Source organism: Episyrphus balteatus, chromosome 1 (assembly GCF_945859705.1).
Source record: "Episyrphus balteatus chromosome 1, idEpiBalt1.1, whole genome shotgun sequence".
NCBI classification, from domain to species: domain Eukaryota; kingdom Metazoa; phylum Arthropoda; class Insecta; order Diptera; family Syrphidae; genus Episyrphus; species Episyrphus balteatus.
Genome location: NC_079134.1, coordinates 72,339,744 through 72,357,290, shown reverse-complemented (window position 1 = coordinate 72,357,290; position 17,547 = coordinate 72,339,744). Strand labels below are relative to the sequence as shown.

The 17,547-nt window shown below is 32.0% G+C and overlaps 1 protein-coding gene across 6 annotated transcripts in view; it reads left to right on the top strand.

Moving 5' to 3' along the window:
* Positions 1 to 380: 380 nt before the first annotated feature.
* Positions 381 to 17,547, top strand: part of LOC129907286 (cell division cycle protein 23 homolog) — a 111,108-nt gene continuing 93,941 nt past the window's right edge. For 3 of the 6 annotated variants that reach the window (XR_008770999.1, XR_008770998.1, XM_055983404.1), the window contains exons 1-3: positions 400 to 908; positions 957 to 1,738; positions 1,791 to 1,970. Coding sequence is in view for 3 of the 6 variants with exons in the window: in XM_055983404.1 (XP_055839379.1) it covers positions 970 to 1,738; positions 1,791 to 1,970 (949 nt within the window). In the remaining 3 variants the exon portion in view is untranslated. Of the gene's footprint in view, positions 909 to 956; positions 1,739 to 1,790; positions 1,971 to 17,547 lie in introns of all 6 variants that reach the window. The other 3 variants (XM_055983403.1, XR_008770997.1, XM_055983402.1) reach the window with 3 other exon arrangements.

Here is a 17,547-nt window from a genome sequence, read left to right as displayed (position 1 = left end):
ATTAAATACTAAAATTCTGTTGTAGAGTTCAATTTTACTATGCCAAAGTCATATCTACAAATGATAATCTGTTATTAAAAATTGTTTTTAACCTACATGAAATCTAGTCGCGCATTTTATTTTATTAAAAAAAGAACAACAATAATAGTTAAAAATTTCTTGCATCAGAACTTCCTTAGTGCTCATTCAGCGATAAAATATCGAACACACCTCGGAATTTGAAGTGAGCTGTCAAAAAGCAATCCGTCGTACGACGTATTCTATGGGTCACCCCTTTCTGTCCCATCCTTCAACTTCAACGGATGGATTGACGGAACGGACGCAACGGATTCTATGGGTTGGGGCCTTAATACATACATACAGTGAATTTGCAAATAAGAAGACAATCACACACAATTTCCACCATAAATTATATCTCGAGTATTCAATTCGTTAGGTATATATGCATATTTTCGATTCGATTCAGCTCTCCGAGTCGGATCGAATCGACAAATCCGGATTCAATTCGATTCAGGTATATATAGACCTAAATCCTGATTCAATTCGGATTCAAATCGCCATACAAACGGGGTATATATTTCTCGTTGCAAGAGTGGAAGGAATAATAAAAAAAAAACTACTGTTTCGCACTTTTTGAAAAATAAGTGAAGACACAAGCCGGTAGCCTTACGTATTTATTATCGCTATAAATAAACATTGTAATATTTATACAAAGCGGTTAACTCTCGCCCAAGAAATCCGCTGCCAGCTCTTGGTCTAAAGGCATTATTGTATTTGGAGAAAGCACTCGGAAGCTAATTTTAAATCCTACGTTTTTTGCTCGTTTTCTTTGACTTTGATAAGTTTTCATCCGTCGAGTGCAGTTGAGAGCGCTGTTCCCCTCCGTTTCGTACGACGCTTCAGTCAAGGTATCCAATCATAAAAGGTATCCAAAATAACTTAATGTATTTTTTCAGAGACTGCTTCGGTATGGAAATAGACATTTTAAATATATCATTGCAAGAAGTAAAGCAGGACCTTTGTAAAGCAATTATCGAATGCAACAAACGGGGATTGTTACAAAGCGTCAAATGGTTGGCCGAAATGAACCATGGACTTTCATATTTGCAAACTACAACAGACTTCCATGAAACTGTGAACAGTGATTTGAGCAAAATAGATTACAATAACTTTTATCTGGCTAAAAGCTACTTTGATTTGCGTGAATATGAACGAGCCGCATATTTTACACGAGATTGTGAATCTCGAGTACCCAAGTTTTTGCACTACTATTCCACCTACATGTCTAAGCAAAAAAGGCAACAGGAAAGTGTAACAGATAACTCGAATCTCACCGATAACCCACTGGCAAAAGATATGTCGGATCTTTTGTCTAGTTTAAAGTATGAATATAGTCAACAAAAGTTGGATGCGTATGGATTGTATTTATATGGAGTGGTTCTTAAGAATGTTGGCCTAAACGATATGGCAAGGCATATTTTTGTTGAGTCAATACAAGAAACTCCAATGCTTTGGAGTTCATATTTAGAACTGGCACCACTAATATCTGAAAAAGAGGAAGTTCTTGCTTTAAATTTACCAAATCATTGGATGAAACAAATTTTTCTTGCACATGCTTATATCGAATTACATCTTAATTATGAAGGCTTAAAACAGTATGAATATTTAAAAGCCGCGGGTTTCCAAAATTGTATTTATATAACTTCGCAAATGGCTCTAGCATACCATAACAAAAGAGGTACCTATAAAATAGAGTAAAATATACTATAAATTATTTTTTTTCTTATTAGAGGTTGATAAAGCGATTGAAGTTTTTCGAACTATTCAAGAAGTTGACCCTTATCGGCTAGATAACTTAGATACGTATTCTAATTTATTATTTGTTAAAGAATTAAAAACTGAAATGGCTTCTTTGGCACACAAAGCATTATCGATTAGCAAATACAGACCTGAGACATGCTGTGTTATAGGTAAGGATTTTCTTTTTACTTTTTTACTTCAATTTATTATATCACTAAGCGCCAATTATTCTCGAAACATGAATAAATGGACTTAAGCCACTTTCAAATATACAACAGCTCATAATTATAATGAGTTACTATTAACATAAACAAATCAAAACTTATGTCGAATTCCAATGAACCAAAAATTTGATCTGCAGTCGACTTGCAGTCGCTCTTTTTCCTTAAATGAATTCCAATGGAAAAAAATTCGCTACTTTTTCTCGAGGAATCGATCCTTTTTAAATCGCTTTTTTGAGACGGATTTACACAGATTTTCACAAGAGATCGCTACCTTTTTTAATTTCCTAAACAGCCAAAAAGCATCGACTTTAGTAGCGATTTTAGTAGCGACTGCAAGTGGTTGAAAAAAATTTAACATTTTGATTTCAGTAATTAGTTTAATTCCAGTTTTAGAAAAAATGGCCACGTCCAGGAAATATTACACAATGTGCCTGAACAAGTTTAAGGTTGACCTAAAATAACGACAAATACTAAAAATGAGGCTTTATTCCTGAAGGCCTCAGCAATAATAATCTTTTTTTACCAAATTCAGATTACCTTCCTTTTTCGAGATACCCCCCGTAAACGTGTTTTTTTTTTTGGAGAAAAATTCATATCGGCGCGAGTACGATAATTTGAGAATTGAAATCGGTTTTTTGTAGAGTTATTCAATACACTCATTTTTTGTAATGGGAGGGGGGTTTATGTCCCTCCCTTTAGGCAAGAGGGAAAAATTTCTAAAAAAAAACTACTAAAAAAAATATTATTGAATACTATTTTTGTCAAGACTATACCTCTATTTTTGTCAAGACTATACCTCAATAAATTCCATATGTTCTTAAGCCTTTGGATGATGGGCACGATTTAGACGAGTGTAAAAGACTTATCAACCTTTATTTAAACGCCCTTGCCTCATGGCTTAAGATGAGCAGGCTGATCTTAAATACCGAAAAAAAAAAACAAAAGTTTGGTTCTGAACAATAGACTTGCACAGATTGAAACTACAATCAGTTGATAGTGTACAGTTAGAATGTTTTTTTTTTAAATAAGGCACTTTAAAAATTGACCTCTTTACAAATACGAAATTTTGCCAATACGGTATTTAAAAAAAAAGCTCTTTACAAATTTTAACAATGTGTATGTTAACTTTTTAACAAAACTCATAAGTGCGCAGTCAAAATTGATTTTGATGTTTTTTTTTTGGGCGCGATAACGTCTTATAAATCGATGAACCAATACCCGTTCCCATACCCGTTAGCAGCTATTATAGATTATAATTTCATCTTAAAGGCTAAGTAACATGACTTAAGACATCCATACGTATTATACAGATTGTAAAACTGTTGAATGATTTGGGTAAATTCACAAACGTCAAATTTTTTGCTTTTTTGCGATGCTGATCGCTGCTCAGCTGATCGTTGCTCAGCTGATTACGATGCGATGCTGATTGACAAAAAGTTTTGCATTTAAAAACAATTTGTGCTTAATGATGCACGTGATACTAATAAAAAGTCTTTGTTGCAATTACAATCTGGAGCCACACATTTTATCTCCTTCAGAACTTTCCTCCACAATCCTGACTTCGATTTTCTGCCTGCTATAAATTCACCATCATATTTTAATCTGGTTTCTATTAGTTTAATTTGTGCGCTGTTAAAATATTCCCAAAATTTCATCAAATTTATTTATTTATAAACAATTTAGAAATATACTTTTCATTGTCCTTTTCCTCCATATTTACTCCAAATCGCGTCGGCATCAACAACCTATCAAGAAAATTCTTGATGCTTTTTTGTTTGATATTTGTGCATCAGTTTTTCCAAATCTGCAATAATGAACGATTGACATTTTAAGTGATGCTATTTATTTGCGTTTATGAATGTGCTACAGGAATGATCGCAAATCATCTCTGCAGAGATTCGTTTGTGAATTTACACTTTGTCTTGTGCACCAGAGGTCTAGACTTCGAATCAAATAACCAATACATTTTTTGTTTTTGTTTATACAACCTATTTTCTTACGATGTTATCACGTAAAATTATCGCCCAAAAGCCGACTTAAGAGACATCCATTGTTTTTATTCTGTGGAATTTCGTTTTGACTTTCGATATACATATTTATAAGTGGTATGCAGTTTCCTCTTTTTACGCTCATTTTTACTCAACTTGTAAACATAGTTTTCTATAGTTGACAGATTTTGGTTTCGTTGGATTTTGTATTTGTTTGTTTCTTTGCCGTTCCCTTGTGAGTTAATTTGGCGGCAGTAACCGAAACAATCAGCCTTATCACAAATTCCATCGTAAGTGAAAATATCCTACGTTTCCCCATAAAACTATCTCAAAATCCGAATATTTGTCGGAGTCTGAATGAAAACAGTTTTATGTATGTAAAATGAAAGTTATTTACATGTTGTGTGAAGTATTTTACAATTTTTTTTTGGTTAAAAATTATAATTATATATCTGTCGATAATATAAGATCATCTGCTTCGAAAAGAAACAAAAAAAAACTAAAAAAAAAAAAACAAACACGTCAGCAAAAGTTCTCGTTCGATGTCCTAATTAAGGAAGAATACCTCTAAAACAAAACAAATTCCTCATTTTGTTTTTAGTTGATTACAACAACAAAAAAATATACATTAATCATTTCACAAAATGCATTAAAAGAGAAAGATGAATATAGAAAACACACATGTGTCTACTGCGAGCAAGTCTTCGTAAGAATTCATATGAGGAAAATATCCAAAAACACAGTTTCTTATTTATTATTTATAAAAAAAAAAAACACAATTTCTTATTAATTATTTTAGTTCATTACAAATTTATCACTTTTGTTTATAAAATAAAAAAAGAAAGATGCAAATGAATTTCGTCACTAAAGAAATATACAAATCATTGCTGTGTTTTCTTTTTGTGACAGTGATTTGATGTTCAAATAACATTTAAGCAAAATATATTCTTATTCAGGCTCTAAACAACTTAAAAACGCGTTTAGCTTATACAACCTCTATGCAACGTTGTATAAATTTTATAAATAGCAATTTTCTGTTTAAAGACATTATAAAGAGTACATAATACTATGCAATGTCTATGACGAGTTTATAAATACGGCTGTTAAAATGTAGGTGCAAAATAAAAAAAAGTCTTGCCAGAAGCGGGACTCGAACCCCAGACCTCTCAGATACTGTTATGCAGGCAAAATATTTCACCTTAAGATTAGAGTAAGAGTTTTCTTAACGTTTTGACGTTAAACAGCTTAATTCGAAAACGAGTATGGAAAATTTCAATGCGGCAAAGCTTTTTCGGTTCCACTCGGAATAAGAGACAGTTGTCTTAGATCAGGACGTAGCTCTCATTGCGGAGATTTATTACGATGGAATTAGTGATAGGGCTGAATAGCAATAGCACAAAAACGTCTAAAAATTAAAATATTCCGCCTTAATTGTATGTGCAAACATCTTAATATTAAAATATTAATAAAAAAAAATGAAATCATTTAAAATGATTATGGAAATTTTCTGAATATCTGGTCGTTGGAAAAACTTAAACAAATTATAAGTTGTAATTTATCATACCAATTTTCAATTGTGAGATTGCCTGGTGGTAAGCAATTTTATTTGTGGAAATAACAGAGTTAACTACCTACATTGTTCCTGTGTTCCTGAGCTGGCACCAATTTTTGGGTAGGTATTTGAGGCAAGCTGAAAACTTGTCAGATAGCTCGTCTACTACTGCCCAACACGAAACTGCAGACCTGGCTGCTGGGTAGCGGGCCTAAATCTATCTATATATCTTCTAATATATAAAAATGAAATCGTCGGCCTCATAAGGAAACCTCTTAACTCCACCTTCTTTCAAAAATGACTTTTAAATGCCATTTTTTAGAAAATATGTCGGAGAAACCCAGAAAATTTGAAGTCATTTCGAAAACTCTAAATAGACTTAAATTTTTGAACAGTACGTTTGTTCCCAACTACTCTATTGTCTCTCTAATTTTTCGTCTCTCCGGTAAAACTTTGAGTTTGGGAGTTACGAGGTTTCCTATAGTCCAATAAATGAAGCTAAAAAAAAGGCGGTTACCCTACAAAAGGTCCGGTAGTTCTAAATTTTTGATATGTTGTTAGGTATGGTTAGTAGATAAAAAAACCAAATTTCCACAACCACGCCCCCTCCGCCCCCTTCAGCATCACCGAAAAACCATCTGGCACTTTTTTCACTTTTATACCCATAACATTCTTCTGGTGCATTTTATTGAAAAAAAGTTGTTGGTAGACTTGTAGAAAACATAATTTCCTACGAAAATGACCTTGGTAGTATTTTTATACAACCAAAAACAACAAAGTTATGAAGCTTTCAAAAACATATAAAATTTTGGATTTTGCAATATTTACAGTTTCTTGTCACTTAACAGTGCTATAACTCTTTAACAATTGACTTTTACGCAAAAGTCTTCATAATCAATCAATCAATTTAATTACCTAAAATAAAATGTAAACAACTTTGATTTTGTGAATCAAATAACCGAGTTAGGGCTAAAATAGTAAAAAAGTATTTTTGATAGTTTTCGACACTTTTTGAATTATCCATTAAATGAAGGATTTGTATCCCACAAAAGGTCGGGTGGTTATTTTATATTTAATCAGGTTTTAATGGTAGATTGAAAAATAGCCACGCCCCCTCCCCCCTTAACCATACTCCAAAAACCAATTCTGCATTTTTTTAGTTTTATGTTCATAGCTTCCTTCTGGTCATTTAAATGTGCAAAATTGTAGAACACAAAATTTTCTTTTAAGGTTTAATATAATTTATTTAGCAATCTTGCTATTTAAAACTTTTTACATCGTATATCAATAATTATTTTTTACAAAATGTTTAATACAGTGCTTATATCTTAATAAATTAGTTTCTATTTTAACATTATCAGGAAGATTATTGTAAATTTGAATACCCTTATAAAATAGCATATTTTGTGTTCTACAATTTCTAAAAAATGGTAAGTGTAAGTTATTATTATTTCTTAGGCTATATGGACGTATTTCACTTCTTGTTACAAGTCTTCTTTGCAAATAATTTGGCATTAAGTTATTTTTTACTTTAAAAATAAATATTAAGGTATTCATGACAATTTTTTGTTTAACAGAAAGCCACTTTAAGGTATTTAACATATAACTTATGGATGTATAACGGTTACAGTACAATATTGCTCTCATTCCCTTGTTTTGTAAAATTTGTAATTTGTTTATCATTACTTCAGATCCCAATAGTAATATTGTTGGACAATATTCAAAATGGGGTTGTATAATGGAATTGTATACTTTAATTGCCATATCCATACAAAGTTTTCTTCGTATTCTACGAAAAAAACCGATTTTTTTGGCGATTTTTTTATGAATCATCTCAAAATGTTTTTTAAAATTCAAGTTACAATCTATTATTACTCCAAGGTATTTGGTTTCTCTAACACATTCAAATTCATTTATTTTGCATATTATCTTATTTTCAGGAAGTAACATTATTTTAGTCTTTTCAGTATTTAATTTTAGTTTATTCATACTTAAATAATTTTTTATATTTTTAATATCTACCATAAGTTTTTTAACACAGTTAGTATAATTATTATCCTCAATGTAAAAAAGGCCATCATCGGCAAACAACTTTAATTTGCAATGTTGTAAAACTTGTTTTATATCATTTATATAGAGTACAAACAATAACGTACCTAAAATTGACCCTTGCGGTACTCCAAGGTCCGAACTTAATTCTTCCGAACTTACCCCATTAAATTTAACAATTTGTTTACGTCCTATAAGATATGACTTAAACCAGTTGAATTCAGTTCCTCTTATTCCATAACCATAAAGCTTTCTTAATAATATTAATCTATCTAAGGTTTCGAAAGCTCTCTTCAGATCAATAAAAACCGCCGCAATTTTCTTCTTTTTATGTATTATCTCCTTCCAATCCGCAATCACATAATTAAGAGCTGACTCGCAAGAGTGTTTCCGTCTAAAACCAGATTGTTCCTCGATCAAAATATTGTTTTGTTGGAGATATTCTTCTAGTTGAATTTGTACAACTTTTTCTAGTATCTTTTCGTACAATGGTAGCATGTTAACTGGTCGAAAATCTTCACATTTGTTCGCGCTTTGAATTTTTTCGATCGGAGTTATGACCGACGTTTTCCAAGTACTTGGGAATTTACCACTTGTTAGGGAATAATTTATAATGTTCAATAGAGCAGGGCCCACAATTGTAAAACTATCTTTAATCATTTCTTTGTTCATAAAATTAAAATCGTTTTTATTTGGCATCATTTCCACAATTTTTAAAAGATCTTCGATCGAACTTAAATTTTTAAACTTAAAACAGCTTTCTATATTCACCAAAAGATTTGTCCATTGCACATTTGGTATTTCTTTATTTATTTCGATTACACTTTTAATAAAAAACTCGTTAAATCTGTTAGCAATTGTCTTATTATCTCTTATTTTATTACCCTGAAATTCAACACACTTAATTTCAGACACTGATTGGCCCAGTACTAAAGTTTTTAGTGATTTCCACATCTGTTTTTGGTTACTAGCACCATTTAATTTACCTTTTATATAATTTCGTTCTTTAACTTTGAGATTGTTTTTATATTCGTTTCTGATTTTTGTATATTCGCGCCAATCTTCAAGATTTCCCGTTAGCACAAATTTAAGGTGACTTCTGATTTTAGCAGATTTTTGTGCCCTTAGATCACTATCAAACCAATGTTGGTCTGTTTCTTGATAGCACTTTTTTATTATGAATGTGTTTACTACTTTGAGTATTTCCTTTTCAAACTGATCACTATTTTCATCACTTAAGTTAACCAAAGTTCCAATTGTATTTATTTCGCTTTCTCTAATTTTTTGCATAAATTTAAACTTATCATACTTTAAAACGTTTATCGATCTTGAAGTTGTATTTTTGTTTACGCGCACTGGTACTGTAAAAGTTATTGTCTCATGATCACTTATTTTTAATTCATTTTCGACTTTGACATCAATTAATTTTATATCGGATGATACGTAATCCAACAACGTTCTCGAACTCGCACTTATTCTTGTAGGTTTATCAACTGTTTGCGTACACATATGTTCTATAAACAAGCACTCAAGTTCCGTTTTATAGTTCGAATTTGTTAACCAGTCTATATTGAAATCACCAAGTATTATTAAATTTTGTTGGTTTTCAACCTCTTGCAAGTAATCACTCAAATATTCGCAAAATTCTCTGCATGGGGTACTTGGTGATCTATATAAAGCTATGAATTTAATTTTTTTCACTTCTACAACTAATAACCACAAGCTCATATTTATTTGTACATTTTTTATAACTGAAAAGTCACTAATCTGTTTTTTCAAATAAATTACCACTCCGCCCGTATGTGACGATGTTGTTTCACAACGTATAACTTTGTAGTTTTTTATATACACTTCTTTATCTTGAACGGATAGACCGAGATGAGTTTCGGTCAAAATCACTATATCATATTTGTTTTCACCCATTATATTTTTTAACTCGTTTATATTATTTGTTAAGCCTTGTATATTAAGAAGCATACACTTTATAAAGGTTGGTTGCTAATATGCAACCTTCCCTCTTTCCCTTTCAAGTCTTCTGAGATAAACTGGGCAATTGGCATCCCTTACATCATGGCTTGAATCAATGTTTATGTTTAGTTTTTCAACTGATAAAGCACAATTTTTACATTTCATGACTTCATTCTCACACTCATCTATCTTATGTTCACCACTACACTTTGGGCAGCAAATTTTATTTGTACAATTTTGGGCATTGTGATTGAACCCCCAACAGTTAAAACACCTTTTAACATTAATTTTATCAAACACTAGACATTTGTTCCATCCAATATTTAAGCACGATTTTTCCATTTCAATTAATTCTTTAAAAACATTTTTTTCTGTCTCAATTATGGCATTGTATTTATTTGGGTTATTAAATCTACTGTAACACTTAACGAGATTTATTTCTCCACTTAATTTGTTTTGACTTTTTATTACTTCTATTAAATCCTCTTCTTTCACTTCGTTGTCTATATTTATTACCACAATTTTTGGTTTGACCAACATGGGTATATTTATATCATATTTTCCTTTTAATTTCTCTGAAACTTTTTCTTCAATCTTTTTTACCGATTCCTCATCACTACATTTTATAACAATTGATCCATTTACACTTTTAGATATATTATTCACTTGTAAGCCCAAATCAACCGGATTAATTTGTTCTTTAATTTCATTTTTTGTTTTTTCACTGTCTTGTTTACAATTTGGTTTTATTATTATAGGAGGAATGTTTTTTATCGCTATCTCAGCATACGTTTTCTTTTTCTTTACTTCACTAATTGTCTCTTTCGCGCTTACTAGCTTTATTCCACTTAATATTTTTTTTATTTCATCTTCTTGTTGTTTCAGGGCTTTTTGATTTTCGTTTACCACTTTTAATACACTGTCCATTTTTTTCATAATGTTATGCATGTACTCTTTACACTCATCACAAACGAACATTATGTTCTTATTCTTCAGTAAATTACTCTCATACTCGCCTATTCCAGCACATTTTGTGCAGAATATTTTTTTGCAAAAAGCTGAGCACGATGTTACTATTTCATTTTTTCTTTTTATAGGTTTTTTGCATTCAGCACAATTTTCACTCATTTTCTCCTCAATTTTAAATAACAGTTGCACTTCACCCGCTATTTTTATTTAATTTTTTCTTTCAAATTTTGTTTTTCTTTTAATTTATTCAGTTTTCATTTATTCTTTTGCTATTGTTTTTTTTTTTTTTTTTTTTTTTTTTTTTTTCACATGCCAACTTCACTATCAGTTCGGGTCAATAAATACACCGTTCAAATAATTTTCTATTAGCACTCTAAAAAACACGTCCGCACAGATCAAAGTTTCACTCAAGTTCTACAACTTGCACATCCAATATCCACCAAACTAAGAATTTTTCAAAAAGTTACAATTTCCGATTTTCTTTATTTTCAGTTTCTTACCTATTTACAGCGCTATAAGTTCCTAATTTTTAATTTTTAGCCAAAAATCCTTTTGTAGGGAATTCATTTTCATGAATACAACTTTTATCTTTTGATAAGAACCAGGTAATAGTAAGTATTTTTATTTAATAAAAGTCATATTTCTTATTAACCTAGTTTAATATCTCATGCGCTTATAAAGTGGTGGGCTATGAGTGGACGAAGGTAAAAGAATTGGGGTATGAGGGGCAGGGGTAGCAAGTGGGGAAATATAGGAGTAATAGGTGGAGTTGAAGATGGTGAATTATGAGAAAAGTTGGCTTCGTTGAATTTTTCTTCAAATTGATCGATGATATCTGATCTTCTTCTTCGTCATCTTCACAAAAAATTCATGTGGACGATTTTTACAGGGTTGTCCACAGCAAAACTTACAGAATGTGAACATTTAAGACCCTCTTTCCTGCATCTGCCAGCTCACATGCATCTAGGCACATAGGTATTTGCATGACACAGCTTTCATCAATTTTTGGGGAGCAGGATCTTGCACAGTTTTAATGGGTTGCAATACGTGGCATCCTCTCGTCCAGCCCCATTCCAGAGGATTTTTCTCAATACCCATCCACGCCATGATCTGGTGATAAGTAAGGAGGAAATGAAAGTGTGCTGCATCTGCTGTAGGCGGTAGTTTGCACAAATTAAGTTTTGTTGAACTGCTCATAAATTTGAAATATCGAAGAGAGCTTAAAGATTGACCACTGTCCTCTCCATATAAAGCCAACAAGATATGTTCTTCCCCCTCCGATATTTTCTGAACTCTGGCATTTGGGTCCTTAATTTCTCTGCAGCTTCAAGTGCAGAGGGGTTTTTGAAACATTTTGCAAAATTTGTTTTTTTCCGAAACCAAATATGTCTGAGGTGGTGTCACATTCACTTATGGCATGAATGAGTAAGACGTTCTCCATAGAATTGAATGTGAAAAATGAGAAATCATCAGATTAATTGATCTTCCCAGGTTTTCGAAGGTACACGTTCTCGGCCCTAGGTATAGTAAGTCGATGTCTTCCTTAAAAATCTTTGAAGCTCTATGGTACCTGCTTTAGATACTAATTCTGGCGCAACTGGAAGAAAGCATCCGTACGTTTGAGTTGAATCAGGGGTGGTTGTGGTTGATAGTAGAAACTTCAAGTAGCTGCGCCTCGTGGTGACTTGATGAAAAGCCAAGGGATGTAATCATTTCAATGAGAAGCTAAGGACCTTCCTATACATATACACTTATTCCTGTTAGAAGGGCGGAAAGGAAGGATCGGGGACGAGCAGCAGCTATAACAGCATTGGATAAGGCCAAACATTTCCTTTTCCATTTATCCAAAGGGCCACTCTTATTCTTCAGTATTACAGTTTCAAAAAATAGAGGATGGGTACTCATTGTATTGTAAACTTTAGACCGAATGACTTCCAAAACTGTGCCTGCAGCTGCTTTGACTACTCTCAACCTTTTAACCTTCTCCATACTTCTTAGGCAAACAGGATTTGACTGTTCTATTATCAATTTTATTATCACCCGTATTGTGATTTACAACTGTCAATCGATTGTTGATAAATACTGAAATTTGGGATTTTTAAACCAAAATTTTAGGAAAACTGGTCAACTGGAATTTTGTAATTAGATTTCTTTATAACGACTAGGACCATTCTCTGCTTTCAAAACTTTTTTTAATTAAGTAATAAGATATTAAATTTTAATTTGTATCATTTATCGATTGATAGTTGTATATTAAGGTGGTCCTTATTTTACTCTTTTTCGAAAATTGAGTGCGACGCCCCCAAGATTGGTTCCAAATCAGGAAAAAAATACACTATTTTTTTCAAATTTTTATCTCTGACCCTTCCGGGGCGGTATTCTGTGTCTAGTGTTGGGTAAATGGCGGATTTTGATATAAACTTCTTAATGAAATATGGTCAGGAAGGGTTAGGAATAAAAATTTGAAAAAATTAGGGCTTTCTTTTCCTGATTTGGAACCATTCTAGGAGGCGTCCCCAATTTTTTGTTCCTAAGGACCACCCTATTGTATATAGCAATAAAGCTGAACCTCCTTAAATCGTACTTGTCACCTAATCAACTCATGTATGAAACTTCATAAAACTGAAAAAATGCAGAATTGGTTTTTGGAGTATGGTTAAGGGGGCGGAGGGGGCGTGGCTATGAATTTTTTTTCAATCTACCATTAAAACCTGATTAAATATAAAATAAGAACCACCCGACCTTTTGTGGGATACAAATCCTTCATTTAATACTACCAAGGTCATTTTCGTAGGAAATTATGTTTTCTACAAGTCTACCAACAACTTTTTTTCAATAAAATGCACCAGAAGAAAGTTATGGGCATAAAAGTGAAAAAAAGTGCCAGATTTCTATGGTTTTTCGGTGATGCTGAAGGGGGCGGAGGGGGCGTGGTTGTGGAAATTTGGTTTTTTTATCTACTAACCATACCTAACAGCATATCAAAAATTTATAACTACCGGACCTTTTGTAGGGTAAAACTCCTTTATTTACTGGACTACTATGATACCAACGAAATGCTGTTTGTTAGTCTCGCTAAAACTTAAGAACGGCTTGACAGTTTTTTCTAATTTTGGTCTTGAAATGTTTGTGGAATATATGCCTAGCCTTAATAGTTAGGGTGGTCCAACAAACATTTTTTTTTAAACGATTTTTAGATATTAAATTTTTGTGTTCAAATCAGGTCTAGGTTAGGTTAAGTAGCAGTGGTTGTCAGGCAAGTTACCCGACACACTTAGACCCTTATGGATCCATTGTGATAACACAAAAGACTAGCAAGTTGGAACTCACTAGCCGAACCACTCGGAGCTTCTTATGAATGAATATAGACTTTAAACGTCCGTTTTCACTAGATAGTGTATTCATAGAAGAATTCTCCTAGATGGAGTTTTCTTCTACTGGAGAGAGCAGGGCATGTGCACAGAAGATGTTGAACAGTTTCCTCTTCTTCTTCTTCCATGCAGCTTCTGCAGAAATCGTTAGAGAACACGCCCATTCTTTTTGCGTGTTATTAGACAGTGTCCTGTAAGAACACCTATGGTGGAGCTAATATGCATTCTGTTTAAATTCAACAAACCCTTTGAACGTTTCAAGTCTATACAAGGCCATATTTGTTTAGTAGCTATGCAAGTTTTGCTCTGAGTCCATCTGAGGTTGGTTTTCTTTAAAGCGTCCTGCTTTAGCATAAGTTTACATGTAGCGATAGGTGTTCCTATATTGTCCCTTTCTGGTTGTAGAGGAGTGATTGTTCCTTGTTTGGCAAGTTCGTCTGCCCTGCAATTGCCTGGAATGTCACTATGTCTCGGCACCCATACGAGGTGAATGTTAAACTGTTCAGTCTAACATTCGAAAAAAAAATCTATTTTCACACACATCAATGGTCAGGGTGGCCCAATAATTTTTTTTTTATTTTTATGATACAGCTTTGAAAATTATCAGATTTTAAAATTAAATTCTTAACATATTTTTTATTATTATAAATGCATTTGTTTACTTAAATCTGTCTGTCTGTATCTTTCTTTAGCTAAAGCTGAAACTACAAAACCATTAGGGGATGTCTACAAATTTGTTTGGAACGATTGTTATGAAAATTTGTGTGCATAACAGGCAGGTCTATGATCGGCCAAAATCTATTTTGAATACTCCAAACAAATTGTTATTATTTTTTCGAAAGATTTTTATTAAAAAAAAGTTGGGTGGAAGGGTGTTTTTCGAGGAAAAGAGGGAGAAGGTGAAGGTCAAAAATATACTGAAAAAAATTATTTGTCGAATATCATCATATTATGATAAATGTTTCGAAGGTATTTTTTGATGGTGAATCCAATGACATAAATATAAAGTCAATATGATTGCTCTAAGAAAAGTTATTGCCGATTAAAAACAAGGGTGCTTGTTTTTTGACTTCAACAGGTAAAATATAATCGAAACCCATGTGAAAAACATGCACTGATAAAATTCGGGATGAAGGTTTTAAGCAAAGCAAGAACAAAGGATTCATAAAGTTCTTAAAATTATTTTTGGTGCAAGGGTGTTTTTTTGATGGGTTAAGTTGTGTGTGAAAAAGGTATCATAACAGCTGACTTACATTTTATTAATTTTTAAAACTTGGTGAAAAAGTTTTGGTTGGTATAAGAATTAAGAATCTTTAAAGTGTACAAAATTATCTTGAGTGAAAGGGTGTTTTTTTTTTTTTAAGAAATGACGGAATTCGGAATTAGTACCACAAAAACTGGGAAAAAAATTGTTACACCAATGAAAATTGGTAAAAATGTTTCGTTTATAACAGAAACCAAGAAACCAAACAGTCTATACAAATATTTTAGGTCGAAGTGTTTTTTTTTTTTGAAAAAGGGAAAATCCGCGATAAATCCCACAAAATCAATGTTATAAAAGGTACCCTCACAAAATTCATTATATACAGTACCTTGCCATATTATTAGGCCCAAGCGAAAAAAACACAATTTTTTGGTTCATTTTATTGGAATTTTAAAGATATTTTCGCAATATCTCAAATTTTTTTTGCCTCATTTACTTCCACTTATCATATAGATACGGATTGACTAAAAAAAGTTAAGGAATTGATACTTTTTCATAAAAAATAACATACAAATGGGGAAAAGCTCCAAAAGACGTTTTCTATGGAATTCATGCCTGGAAAATTTCCCATAGGAATTACGAATAAAACAAATCTTTAAATTTTTTTCATGTGAAAGGGTGTTTTTTTAGGTGTAGAGAAAATATGGGTATATTTGAAAAAGTGTGTAATACTACAATTATATTAGTGGTACCCAATTGAAATTCAGTAATTATGTTACTTTTAAGATAAGAAACAAAAATCTAAAGGGTCTATGAAAATATCATGGTCAAAAGGGTTTTTTTTTTTAGTGGAAACAAAAATTATGGGTCATCCTAATGAAATTTGGTAAAAACATTGAATTCCGGATAGAGAGCAAGAATAAAGAGTTTTCATAAAAAAAATTTAGGTGAAAGGGTGTTTTTTTCGAAGAGACAGTAAAATCTGTAATTGGTCCCAAAAAGCCAGTGATTCATTTTATTTTTGGTTTTCATGACAAATTAAACGTTTATACTTAAGTTCTTAGACGTTTTACACGAATTATTGGCTTTTTGGGACCAATTATAGATTTTACTGTCTCTTCGAAAAAAACAGCCTTTCACCTAAATTTTATGAAAAATTACCTAATAAAAAAGTCAGATTTCTTAAGAAAAAAAATTTTATCTCGGTTATTTATGGAATCTTCCCAACTTTTAAGCTAAGTTGCCGAAACATCGCAGTGCATTTTTTACACAACGGTTCACTGAATTAGAGCCATGTAAAATGTTTGAGTACTTAGTTGGGCAAAGAAGTGATATAAGCCTTAAAACTGTTGCAGCTAAGTAAACATTTTGGAATGCATTTGGTAGCAGGGTTATTCAAAATTCCGTAACAAAAGAAAAAATTGAGAAAACTTAACATTCGTAGTCACGACACATGAAAAACCATCACTGGGTTACCATTTTTTCTATTTTTTTTTTTTATATAGAGTTTCTGCATACCATCCAAGAGTACCCATCTTCAGAAGATTGGGCTCTATTTAAATCCCTAGCCCTAGATTAAGTAATGAAAGAAACAAAGATTATTAGTTATATAACTTTAAAATAAACGATTGCATATAATTGCCATATAAATTGTATTTTTTGTATTTTTACCACGTGTATTTTTAATGAAATTAATAAGCTTTTTTTTAATTCGATTATTCTGTTTTCACTCTTTATAACGGTGGGGGAGGTTGTTAAAATAATTAATTCCGTCATACATAATGGAGTTTTGTGTTCTGCTTATTATCAATAATAACACCCAAGTACTTTATACTCTCAACACATCTAAACGACACACCATCCATACACACGTCAATATCATTGCTTACCCTAAATTTCATACATTTAGTCTTGCTCACATTCACCTTAAGTTTGTTCATTTTTAGCCAAATATCAACTCTTTTCAAGTCCTCGTTCAGTCTCTCGCACATTCTTTCACTATCATTTCCACAAATATAAATAAGACTGTCATCCGCAAAAAGCTTAATACTACAATATATAAGACATTTTTTAAAGTCATTCATATACAAAAGGAAAACAAATCCCCAACACTGAACCCTGGGGTACACCCAGATCATTACCGATTGGATAAGATATTTCGTCATTTACTTTAGTTCTTTGACTTCTATTTGTTAAATAAGATTTAAACCATTCTATTTCACGCCCACGCACACCATACAACCATAGTTTTCTTATCAATATATCTCTGTCAATAGTTTCAAAAGTAATTTTGAAATTGATCGGCAACAATTTTTTCCAACACCTTTTCACACGTTGGCAACATATTCACTGGTCTAAATTCTTCAAATTTATTTGTATTGCTAATCTTTTCAACTGGAACAACCACCGATTCCTTCCATGT